This window comes from Typopeltis vanoorti, chromosome 23 (assembly GCF_054136105.1).
Source record: "Typopeltis vanoorti isolate ZY-2024b chromosome 23, IOZ_Tvanoo_1.0, whole genome shotgun sequence".
NCBI lineage: Eukaryota > Metazoa > Arthropoda > Arachnida > Uropygi > Thelyphonidae > Typopeltis > Typopeltis vanoorti.
Genome location: NC_143571.1, coordinates 38,072,542 through 38,086,577, shown reverse-complemented (window position 1 = coordinate 38,086,577; position 14,036 = coordinate 38,072,542). Strand labels below are relative to the sequence as shown.

General features: G+C 32.8%; 1 protein-coding gene across 1 annotated transcript in view; it reads right to left on the bottom strand.

Moving 5' to 3' along the window:
• LOC150093786 (uncharacterized) overlaps positions 1 to 14,036 on the bottom strand; it is a 374,903-nt gene that overhangs the window by 265,488 nt on the left and 95,379 nt on the right. Inside the window, exon 5 of the mRNA XM_090412515.1 lies at positions 3,775 to 4,029. Coding sequence (XP_090268641.1) covers positions 3,775 to 4,029 — 255 coding nt within the window. The remainder of the gene's footprint in view (positions 1 to 3,774; positions 4,030 to 14,036) is intronic.

The following is a 14,036-nucleotide window of genomic DNA, read 5'->3' as shown; positions in this document are numbered from 1 at the left end:
AGCTACTTTCACATTACTTAGCTCTCTTACATTTTTCTCTTTATTTTTTGAGGCATCTGCTAACTTATTTGCTGGAAAATTGCAGCATTCTTTCTTCTTTTCCAGGAACATTTTGTGTTTGCCATGATGTTATTTTTTTTCTCCTAGTAGACAAATTTACACATGCTTCCCTAGTGGAATCAATTAATGTTTTTTAGAGTTTGTTTGAATAATGTTTGTATAGTTGAGTATACAGTTCAATAAGTAATAAGATTACTTATAAGTATAATATACAATAAGTAATAAGATTACTTATAAGTATAATATACAATAAGTAATAAGATTATATTTATACAGAAAACAGATTACCTTTAATTGTCATCATTTACATGGTCTTTTTCGAAGGAACTACTGTGAGACGCGATGCATTTGTCCCAATGTTGCGTCCACTTCTTAAACACATGTGAGAGTCTGTTTTTTGAGAGTTCTTTCAAACCGCCTCCTCAGCTTTTACACATGCTTTATTGCTTTCGAAATGGCGGCCTCTTAGTGGTTTCTTGAGCTGAGGAAACAGCCAGAAATTGCACGGTGCAAGATCAGGACTGTATGGAGGGTGTGGTAGGATATCTGTGTTGTTTTCTGCAAAACGTCCACTACACAACCAGCAATATGTGGCCTTGCATTATCGTGGTGCAATAAGAAGCCATTCTTCAGCAATGGACGCTTCCTTTTGACGTGCTTGATGATAATCGCTGCTATGTTGATCATTGTCTCTGTGATGGACATTGAAGGTCTTCCCTCACCGTCAAGATCTTCCACATTTTGCTTTCCTTCCTTAAAAGTTTTATGCTAGCGAAAAACACTTGTCCTCGACATTGCTTCATCGTGGAAAGCTTCGCGTATCATGTTAAAAGTGTCCAATGCTGATTTTTGCAAATGCACACAAAATTTAATCGCATAACGCTGTTCCAAGGACGTTTCCATTCCAAAGACTGGTCACACCTCGTAAGCGCGCCGATGAGCACTTGCGTTTAGTCATGTGACACTCTGGCACATCAGCCCGTATATGCCATCTATCAACCTCTTTTGTTAATACATACAGCAACATTTCTTTATTCCACAGAAATTAATATTGTGATGAGTGGTTTCGCCACAGTAAAATTAGTCTTATTACTTATTGAACAGCCCATGTACTTATTCCCTTGCAGTCTGTGGTTATACTGTATGATCATTTGACCAACTGCAACCTTTATTAATCCTTGAACAGCCTCTCACTTTATCAATGAGTTGTTTCCAGTCATGAGTCTCACTTTATCAATGAGGTGTGATAACCACTGCTGAGGTGGTTATCACACCTCAACATAAAGAATGTTATACTCAAAGCACTGCTGTATGTGATCATCCTAGGATTTCTGAGATATTATTAAAAGCCCATCTGATTCCCATTACTATCAATACAGCTGAATACAGATACTCTCTCCGGTAGTGAGATGTGGAACTGGACATTTCATTTTTAGTGAACACCATTTAGCATGGAGATATTTCTAATAGTTTAGCAATAAAATGTGTATAGCTTCTTTTCAGTCATATAAAGACTCATCCTGTTGTTTGTCAGCAGGTTTCGTACTATAATTGCAATTTATGTATAAGGCACAACTTAATTACCTATTGAAGTTGTACTACAGTATATTGCAAAAATTATATGACTTCTGCTAAACAAACTTATTTTCACAAACCCTCAAAACACCACCTCTGTGATAGATGATGTCACCCTCCTGGATAATTTCCACTAAACATTAGACAAATTTGTTACCAAATTCTTCAACCAAAAATGGCATTTGGATTCTTCTAGTGATGATAGACATGTGTTGGTTTCAACCTACATTATAATTCCAAAAGTGCTCTATAAGATTCTGACTAGGACTCTGTGCTGGTTAGCATGATCTTTCACTCCTATTGTTTCAATTTATGTTGTATAGCACTTGCACCATGCATGGTGTATTACCATATTGACTTACCAGAACACTGTCAACTTGGGAGACTGTCATCCTAAGAGCAACTCCCACATAGTTGCAATGTTTAATTCTACAATGTATAATTAGCTATTCACAATTCTGCATAGCATTGTAAATTGGCCATAATTCCTATAGTATTCCAGCATCATTGCCAGTATGCAAAATTAAGCATCACTTAAGGTGCATGAAGTATTCATAAAAAAATTACTATCATTCAATTTTTCTAATATCTGTTATAACTAATGGCAAAAGATGGTGGCAGTTGTTTCTTCCAAAAGTTAGGGTTAAAAGAGCTCTGCCTACTTCCAATAAGAATAAAAGATATTAGAATTTTTTTTTTTTAATATAATTTTTCTAATATGCTAGTTTCACTGACTGGGTAAAATCTCCTTTTCTATTAATGGAGTTGAATCACTGAGATGAAACGTCCAAAATATATGAAAATTAAGTTAAGCACAATGCCTGTTATCTGTAGGTCCAGTTATTTTGTAACATTGTATATGTAAACGATAATCTTGAAAAAGTTAATTTTAATACACAAATGAAAGTACAGTTAAATTCTTCTCTTTTTGTCAACTTTTACCGGCTGTTGATTGACCACCGATCTGCAAAAGTTGATTTTTAGACTGATCTGCAATCTAAAAATCATAGGTTTCAGTCCTGGTGGGATGTTTGTAAATCTTCTTCACATAAGCTCCTTCAACTAATTGTCAAATGCTGCCAATCTAATTCAAAATTCAATTTCTAGATATATTTTACAGAAGGTGCAAGCATTTTGGTCTTGCTTTGTACTTCAGTTTGCATATACACATATAAAAGTTATGCTCGATGGACAGATTTTGATATTGTGGGAATTTTACTGAAGTAAATCCACCTCAACTGCGGTTTCAATTGAACAATGAAATGAAACAGAATCAGGAAGAAATGCAGTGCTTTATGATCCTACAAGCACTTCCTTACTTATTTGAAAGAGTACTTCAAACATCATTAACATACTTTGCCAACTGATTAATTTTAATGGTATAGATGAGAACACAGACTAATCAGAAAATAACTATTTATTAACTTATTGCTGATATTTTGCGTATTTATATCTAGATACCCCTGCACACAGGATCAATTAGAAAAAAACAAAAGGGCTGCACAGAAGCTTTTAGAGGTTGTTCCTAGAATCAACAGAAGCCTTGAAACATATTCGAAATCTCAACAAGTATGGCTGTATAAATTTGCCAAAGATTTTGGAGACAGTTATCTTAAGACCAAACTAATACCTGTTTTCTCAGTTTTTTTTTTTTTTTTCAACATAGATGGCATTTAATTAGGACTTTAGTCTTTGTGTTGCACGTTACAATTGTTCCAATTAGTCCCACTGTTATACCAGATTGTGGTTGTCTCGCAGACTGTGACAAACTGTTTCTGTGCTCTGAAGATGCTGGATAGAATGCCAGTAAATTATCAGCAATAAGTTAATAAATAGTTATTTTCTAATCAGTCTGTGTTCTCATCTATACCATTAAAAATAATCAACATGTATGACGAACACATAAGCTTTCCACACATTACTTTGCAGTATGCAGGATAGATGAGTAGTTAATATATCCACTCATGATAAAAAGTAAATACCAATGGGGAAAAACCAAATGACAACTAGTTATATTTAGAAATAGTAATAGTAAAACAGAAATTTGATTTGAGTCAATGAAATTAAATGAATAAAATGAAATATTTAGAAACAAGAGATTTAATACAAATTTATCATTAAGCATTTGCACCAGCATACTTTTATCACCCAAGCCGATTTCAATATCTCTCAGATAATCTGAGTGACTCCATATTTGTTCTAGCAACTGCAATACTCGTGCTTCTCTTCTGCCTTTTCTGTCATCTGGATGGGCACAAACAATATTGTGAAGTGCTTGTCCAGCTCTTTGTCGAGCCTCTCTAACAGCCCGTCTTGTAGTATACACATCTTTTACAGAGGCTGGGACATCTTTGTTTCTTTCTTGTAGTAGCTGGATAAGCAATGGAAAGCAACCTGAAGAAGAAACACATAGTCTAATAATGTTTCTATGAACATAACTACAAACAATACTAAAAAAGAGATAATTCAAAATAAGCAGTTATTTAAAGTTTATTAAAATAAAAGTTAAAAACTGATGATTTGAATAAACTATAATACAAAGCAGTCATGCAAATTTAAACTACCACAAATAAAATTAGAATTAAGTTATACAATATATTCCTATTAACTGTGCGTATGGTGCAATGAATGATACTCTATGGAATTCACCATCTATATCAGTTCAGAACTAGTCCACGGCAAAAAAAGAAATTTTCTTATTTATTTCAAAACAATCAGAATTTAGAAACAATATTTTTTCAGACAGAATAAAGAAAAGTGAACTCATCTTCAAATTTTTGTCCCAATTTCAAATATTTGTATGTAATAACCTTTTCAATCATTTTCATCCAAGTCATAGTTTTAATTGTCACATGACAATTAAAACTATCACATGAAAAAAAAACTATCACTAGAAATCACATGAAAAAAGGATTCAATTCAATTCAGATATTTCCTCCTCATCTTTCTCTTCCTCGCAGATTCCTATATCATTGCAATGTTTCACACTGTTGTTGTCCAATCTTGAAATATTTGAATTAAAAAAAAAAAAAGGCTGCTAGCTGTTATGGTATCCAGAAAATTCACTGAAAACAATTCGTTGGAAGACAACTTACTGAAAGGCAATTTATCAGAAAAAAAATTAATCAAAAAAGCAATTCATCGAAAGGCAATTTATCAAAAAGCAATTCATCAAAAAGCAATTATTCGACAACACAATTTATTGAAAGGCAATTCATCAAAAAGTAATTATTCGACAACACAATTTATTGAAAGGCAATTCATCAAAAACCAACAATTCATCGAAAAATCACAATTTGCTGAAACTACATATCATTGAATGAACAGTTCATCAAAAAATGAATTATAATGCATATGAAGTGAAGTGTATTTATCAAAAAGAACTGAAGTTTTTAATGGATTAAGTTGAGATGTAATTGAAGCTTGGCACAATATTCTCTTTATATATGTTATGTAGATGTGTGGAAATTTTTTTTTTTGATGGATATTCCTTTCAGTCAGTATATGCATTTTGTGTATTTTAAGTGTTTTTATACAATCTGGAAAATATTATGTAAAAAGTGTTTATTATTATTATAATTATTATTCCCTCTTATCCTCCTCTCTCCTCAAATGAATGGTTGGTGGGGTAGTAATGCTATTTTACTAGGGAATAATTAGAGAACAAGATGGTTTACCATTGTCTTCTTTATCCAGTGTTTTATGACCATAGGTATGTGCATTCATGGGGACTGGTTTGTGGTTCTTGAGTTTCCAGGAGTAAAACCCTGCCATCTCAATATGGGACCAAATTATTCATCTTCAAATGAAGAGGACTGATAAAAATTTTTCGCATCATGCATGGGATTCGAACCCAGGTCTTTCTACCTAAAGGGCTTCGTTTATACTGACTGAACTGTGGAGGCTCCATTATTATTAGTAGTAATAGTCTACACACACACACACAACAGTTATATGGGGTGAATTTTACTCTGATTTGGTATTTGAACACTTGACAAAAATTTGTCGAACTGGTCCAATTTTCAGTTCAACTATATTCGAGGCTACAAAGGGAAAATATTTCAACATTTTATATGGCAATAGCTCTCTGACTTAGTGGAAAATGCACAAAAGATGTAATTTGTAAAAGCACAAGAAGTCTGTGTAGTTTGGTTTTAGTTCCAACAGGATCACTTTTATTAGAAAATTTTAGTAAAAAAGTTTCAAACTGATATTAATAATTCCACTCTAGCTGGATGAAATTTAATGAAATTTTATAGTTAAGATCATTTTTTTGTTGTGAAAAAATTAGGTAGAACTAAATTTTTTGTCTAGAGATAAATCACTATCTACACAATGAAGTAGTAGGTATGCTTGCAGAATAACGTTGTAAAAAACAATAAAATAATTATGACATCTCAATGACATGACCACCTATGTATATGTTGTCTAAATCTTTGGTGACATTAGGTATTCTTACCAAATACTTTAAAACAATAGTTTTCAAGAAAATTCATCTTTTGATGAATTCTTTCATAATTCATAGAAAAATTATCAGTGAATTATTTTTTTGATCAATTACATTTGAGACAAATTGTTGTGCAATGAACTACCGTTCGATGAATTGTTTATTCAATAAACTGCTTTTTTGATGAATTGCCATTCATTAAATTATTGTTCAATTAATTGTTTATTCAGTGAATTGCTTTTCTGATGAATTGTCGTTCGATGAATTTTCATGAAACCACTCTGTCAATAAGAAACAGTACAGAATAACAAATGAGCTAGCTGTTATCCGTGCATGAAACCATTTACAAGATAATATATGCAGGATGTGAAAATTGAAAAGCATTTTTCAAAACAATGATGTCCCACTCTGTTTTAAAAGGAAGGCATTTAACCAGCATATACTTCCAGTCATCTCATATGGTTATGAAACTTGGTTGCTAACAAAAACACTGGCAAAAAATTAACAACTCAAAGAAAAATGGAGAGGTTGATGCTAGGCATCACATTAAAAGATAAGCGAAACACCTGGATAAGAAGCCAGACCACATCTGACATCATTCTTCATCACAAGCAACTAAAATGGAAATGGGCTGGACATCTATCCAGAAGAGAAGATGAGCGATGGACCACCACACTAATGAACTGGATTCCTAAAGAAGGGAAATGAGACCGAGGATGTCCTAAAAGGTGGAGTGATGAATTGTCAAATTTTGTTGGGGAAAACTGGTCAACCATTGCCAAGAGCAGAGAAAGGTGGAAAAAACTGGAGGAGGCCTTTGTCCAGCAGTGGACAGAAAATAGCTCAAAATAAGAAGATATGCAGGATGTTTTTTTTTTCTTTGTAACTCAATGTTATAAAAGCCTTCAAATTTAAAAAGATCCACAAAGGAGAATATCTGCTATAATTTATGATTATAACAAATATTTTCATGTTTTTTAGTAAAGCGGAACACAACCATAATTGGATCCTCAGCTAAAAATTATTAAAGACTGCAGCGTACATGAAAGAGAAGTAATCCATAAACACCAGTGATCTTTTTATTTATTTATTTTCTTATTTTAAGTGCACTCTTCAAATAGAAAAACCCAAGTGTCAATCTCACCATGAAGCATGAAGCAAAATGGCATAATAGATAATAAATACATTTAAGCCATCCCTGGCATAAAAACACACCATAATCAGACTATATAAACCAACTTTATTATACAGAAGTGAAAACAGACCATAAAAAAAAAAGATGAAAAACAAATTAAAATAGCTGGAATTTCTCAGAAAAACAGCTGAATATATATGTATATATGATGTGGGACCATAATACAAATAATCTGCAAATATAAAACTGGTTAAATATTACATCAGGAAACAAAACAAAAATGGACAGAATATCTAAACTGAATGGACAATAGCAGTCAACCAAAATTACTGTACAGATACGAGGGGGGAGGGATGGAGGCTGTAAAGTTCTGATAAACACCTAGAACAAAAATGATATTGAAGCAACTCATATGACCACAAGAAAGAACATACTAGAAGCAGAGTTATGAAGGTAACTTATATTCTTTCTTGTGGTTATATCAGTTGCTTTAATATCATTTTATATTAAAATAAAATAAATAGAAAATAGAAATAGAAAATAAAGAATTGGAATATCAAGAAAATTGGAACAAGCCACTTGGCCTAAAATCCACAATAGGTAGAAATCTTTTACATAGCTTTCTTACATTTTTCTCTGTATTCTCTCAGGATACTTGCTGACTTGCATGCTAGTGACTTTCTATATACTTTCTTCTTTTCCAAGATGACTAAGTTTTTAAGTCCATCTTGATCAGTTGGGCCTCTCTGATTATGCTCTTAACATTACACCAAACTAATTGGAAAGAAACCTGTTCCTTACACCATACTAAAACGTATGAACACAAATTTAAAGAACCCTGTAAAAGTTTTATCATGAAGTTTGAATTACTAATTATATGAAGAGCCAAACTCTCGCGGGCCCTGTAACCCCTAGAGAGCGCGTCCCCTGGGTGGCAGATAGGGGAGCCCACCATGTGTGTGTGTGTACATGGGCGTGTGTGTGCATGTGTGTGTGTGTACATGCGCATGCATGCATGTGTGTGTGTGTGTGTGTGTGTGTGTGTGTGTGTGTGTGTGTGTATATATATGGTGGGGTGGTCCGAATATACTGAATAAGGACTCGTGGACCAACAGAGCCATAAGGAGCAATCATCTTGATTGTAAGGGAAGCGGCACTCCCATGGACCCCTAGCTGGATCTATCCTCTCCTTCTTCTACTTTGAGGAAGATCCACTTACTTTAATCTTTCCTATAAGGCCTTATCAGCCAACTCTTCTTATTTTATGACCCTTATGCTATTAGAGTAATCGAGGACCATGGGGTCTTTTCATTTCTGGCCTTACAACTATGCCCTCTCTATAAACCTTACTATAATTCTTCTATAATCTACTCTTTCCCATTCAATATACCCTATTCCTCCTATGGGTTTAAATTTGGAACAAGGCTAGTTCAGAAGCCTTAAGGTAACAGCCCTACCACTGAACTATTCCATCGTCAGGCTAGTCCCCTGACATGGAGAACATAATCCTACTTGTAAGCTGACAGAAAAAGATAATCGGATTGAATCTATGGGAAACAACACTGGAATGGAAAAGGTAAAACAAAAATGGAAATGACAAAATATAATACACATAGCAAACTGGAATGTAAGAGGAATAGCATATTAGCCATAGAATTAGAATAGAATTAGAATAGAAAAGAAATAGAATTAGCCAGTTATTAAATGAAAGAAATTTTAAAATAACAGCAATCACTGAAACAAAAAAGAAATTAAAAGGAACTATGAGAACTGAAAATTTTAATGTGATATACAGTGGAGTCGACAGAGACCAAAGAGCACAAGCAGGAGTCATGATTTGGATTCAACTCCCTTTCAAAACAGTTAAAACATTATAAATTATGGAATGAAAGAATAATAGAAGCTGGAATAAAAATAGATAGAGGCTATTTAACAATAATTGGTTTATATGCCCCAGAAGAAGGAAGAGAACAGGATAATATTGATTTTTATAATCAGCTACAAAACATATATAATAAAATAAATAAAAATGATTACATAATTTTAGCAGAAGACTTAAATGCAAGAATTGGAAACACGAAAATTAATAATAATATAGGAATACATGGAGAACACACTCTAAACAGAAATGGTAAAAAATTGATTGACTTTGTAGTTTATAATAACCTAAAAATAATGAATTCCTTCTATAAACATAAAGACATACATAAATATACTTGGGCAGCAAGAGGATGGAAATCAATATTAGATTACTTCATATTAAATGAAAAGACATCAAAATTTTCACTAGATGTTAGAGTTCACAGAGGATATGAAATAAGCAGTGACCACTTCCTTTAAAATAAAATTAAGATTACTACCTAAATGGCCACAAGTAACAAGAACGGAAAGAAAAATTGAAACATTTGTTTATAAAACTAGACTATTGAATGACACAAATGTACAATGGCTATAAGAACAAAGAATTAACCAATATCTAGATAAAATAAAACAAAATGAAGAAATAGAAATAGAATGGCATAATATAAAAATGATACTAAATGCAGCAGCAAATGAAAGCTTAGGAAAGACCAAAAAATTCGATAAAAGGAAAAAACTGAAGATCTGGGATGATACAATCAAAGAAATAATTAAAAAGAAAAAAGAAGCCTATCAGAAATGGTTAAGCAGTAAAAGATTAGAAGATGAAATAGATTATAAAAGAATAAGAGCCATAGCTAAAAGAGAAGTCAGAAAAAGACATAGAGAATCATGGAATAAATTTGTTTCTAATTTAGAACATGATTTATATAAAATAAGACCCAGTGTATATAAGATTTTGAAACACTTAAAATGCAGATACCAAAGAAAACATAAAATTAAACACTGAATTGAAATTAAAAGAATTTCTAAATTACTGCACAGAACTGTAGACAGACAAATATTTTAAAAAAGACAACTGGCAAACAATTAATGAAAATGAAAAGGAAATAACTGAAGAAGAATTATTAATCAGCCTGAAAGAAACAAGAAACGGAAAATCACCTGGAGAAGATAAGCTAGGTTCAGAACTATATAAATACGCAGGAACAAGATTCAAAAAAAGACTCTTATTATTTTTAAATAAAATTTACTCAACTGGTATTCCCCCCCCCCCAATAGAATAGAAAAAAGCAATTGTGATTCCTATCTTTAAGAAAGGTAATAGAGATGACCCTAAAAACTATAGAGGTATCAGTATACTAAATTCCTGTTATTACAAAATATATAGCAGAATCTTAAATGACAAACTAATGAAATCTTCCGAAAACTTTATTCTAGAAGTACAGAATGGATTTAGAAAAGGACGATCATGTATAGACCCAGCTTTTTGCCTAAAATTAATAATAGAGAAAAGAAGAGAATATAATTTAGAAACACATATTGCATTTATTGACTTTGAAAAAGCATTTGACAAAGTTAAAAGAAACATATTATTTAACATATTAAAAGAAAGACAAATACCAAATAATATCCTAAAAGCTATCACAGGTATATATAAAAATAATCAAATACAAATAAGATTAAATCACAAGCTATCATATACGAGAGATTAACCAAGGGGTCCGACAGGGATGTTCCCTCTCAGCAACTCTTTTTAATATTTACTTAAATGAAATAATAATAAAATGGAGTAAAAATTTACATCAAGGAATTAAACTTTCTCCTACAGTTAAACTTTTAAACACTTTCCTCTTTGCCGACGACCAAATAATAATTACAAATTCTGAAGATAACTTACAGAAAGCTATTTTAAATCTAAATGAGATATCCAAAGATTATGGTATGATAATATCAAGAAAAATCAAAAACTATGGCCTTTAAAGGACAAGATCCAGCAAGAACTAAAATAGTAATAGATAACAAGATCTTAGAACAGGTGAATTCATTTAACTACCTACGATGTATGATCACATATGAAAATGAAAAAGATATAAACGTAAAAATTGCAAAATATTTAAAAATAGCAGGTGTAATTAACTCTATATTTAAACCAAACCTAGTTCAAAAACAAACCAGACTAAAAGTATACAATACATTAGCCCTACCAGTCTTAATGTATGGAAGCGAAATCTGGGCAATGAAACAAAAAGACAAAGAAAGATTAACAACAGTAGAAATGAAGATGATGAGAAAAACTGCAAAGTATACCCTATTTGATCACAAAAGAAACGAAGATATTATGAAAGAATTAAACCAAGAACCAGTAATAGAAAAAATTAAAAAATATAAACATAAATGGATGGAACACGTTCAAAGAATGAAAACAGAAAGATTACCAAAACAAGCCTTAAAGTACAAGCAATTAGGAAAAAGAAAACCAGGACGTCCTCTTAAACGATTCAACAATGACTTCTAAGGCCGGAACACGCCATGCTAGGCATAAATCCTTGATACGCATGATGATGATGATTAAGAGCCAAAGGCTTCAATTCGACGGCGTGAAATTATTTAAGTTATGTAACTTAAATAATTTGAACGTGAAATTATTTAAGTAACTTCAATAATTTCACGTCGCCGAATTGAAGCCTTTGGCTCTTCATATAATTAGTAATTTATTAGGACACCTTCTTGGCAATTCTTATAGTAGGGTATGTAAGTTCTGTTCGCTACAACTTGGTATTATCTAGGTCTACCTACTCACTGATGAGATCTCAATAAAGGTTGAAACCAGTCTGGGTAGTGACCTTCTCTCATAATGTAGAACAGTAATACAGCTCCTAGGAGCTGGGTTTCACATTATGAGTAAATACCAAGATGAGTGATCGTAGCTTGCTCCACCCTTACTATGAGTTGCCCCATGTTGCACTACCATATGGACTATTCAGGTATTTGCTTTCGCTTGGACTCGCCTAACTTTATATAGTTTCTATATTCGGCATGAAACTCTTTGAGTTTCTGATTCGGCTATGAAACAATATGGGATGTAATATCCCTTAACTTAAATAATGAAGTTTGAATTTTTCTATTCTTGCAAACAATCTCACCACATGTCTCCTTGGGCTGAATCAGCATTTTCTCAATAACTTGTCATTGAGTCTCCAAAGGTCTGATTTTTGCTTTGAACTCTTTCATTTATTCTTGAATAATATTTGGACATTTGAGTCTACAGTTCATCTCAAAAAGCTGGCTGACTGATTTCTTTTAGAACTTTTTTATTTACTTTTCATTATAATATTCAATCTTATCCTACTCAAAACTAAATGCTGACTGATCACTTCTTATTTCAAATTCACTGTATATTCTTATATCCTGAATCAGCAATAAAATATCACAATCTACATAACAGTCAATTTTTTTAAATCAGCAAGACTTTTTATTTTATATTTTCTCTAGATGTCAATTTTGCAATGCTGGAACATGATGTCAGTAATTAGACCATGTTTTGAAAAGAAATCCTGTATATATTTATGATTATTATTAGCTTTGCTCTTTACTGCAAATTTTCCCAAAACATTTTCATTGTGGTATTCATTTCCTATTCTGCTATTTAGTTCTCCCTCAAGGACCCAGAACAAAAATGATATTGAAGCAACTCATATGACCACAAGAAAGAACATACTAGTAGCAGAGTTATGAAGGTAACTTATATTCTTTCTTGTGGTTATATCAGTTGCTTTAATATCATTTTATATTAAAATAAAATAAATGCTATAGCCACTCCTTCCTCTCCCTGATCACTCCTGCATGAATATAACAACTTATTATTTTAGCAAGAGCCTGTGTAGCTCAGTAGAAGTGGCGTTTGCACTCTACAGCACTTGACCACATGACGAAAGACTTGGGTTCGAATCTAGTCGTCGACTAGAGGAACATTTTCTAAGCTTTTTCTCGACCAGTTCCAGAGTTAGTTGATCTCTGGCACAGGCAAGTGGGTTTTTTCTCCCGGAAACTTGGGTTTTTCGTCCTGTAAACTCAAGAAAATCAGACGCCTAGCCCACACTATTTTCAGACATTAAAAATATTATTAGGGACCACGAGATGGTGGCACTTGTTAGCCGTCTTCTTCACTGCATACCAATTAATTAGTGATAGTCTTGGGTCAGCTTTCTCTGATTGGCTACCAGTGGAGATTGAACTGCCCACTCAGTCTCCAAAAATTAGATAGGGCTATAACGGCCTCGTCTACTCCCTAAGCAGGAACAAAAAAGGCGTTAGCTGATTTTTTTTGGATGATTTTAGCAGAATCTCACATTTGTGTAGTTAACACCATAGCTGAATTGACGTTTCAACTATGGTTTAAATCTTGTTTCATTTAATTTCAAGAACTTCTGTGATATTTGGATCTGAACTTAATCATGTGATACTGAAGGACATATACAGGATAGTGCTAAATTAGAACAACAAAATTTTAATTAAGTTACAGATCTTTCAGGAGAATATAGAACTGAATAAAGAAACAGCATACTTGCATGTAGTCCTTAGGCTGCAGAAACAGCAAGAGATTAGTTGAACTGAGAACAAAAAAAAACAAGAGGTCCAAAGTCAAATAGAAAATTGTAAGAATGAAGGAGATAAAGAGCACAAGCAGATAATTTTTATGGCAATTCTATGATAAGAGGAGTACTTCATGAACGAGCTACAAAATCTTGTTCTCTGGTGCAAAAATTAATAATGCTGTCAGAATGTAGAAAGGGAAGGTGAAAGAAGTGATTATTTTGGCTGTAACCAATGACCTGAGAGGATAGAGTTCTCTATGAGGGAGAAGTTATTGGAAGAAGTGAAAAATGAGAGCGAGAGGGTGAAGTTTGTGAGTCTGTAGCCATGCTACGATAGAGGTGAACTGAGGAGAGTGATGAT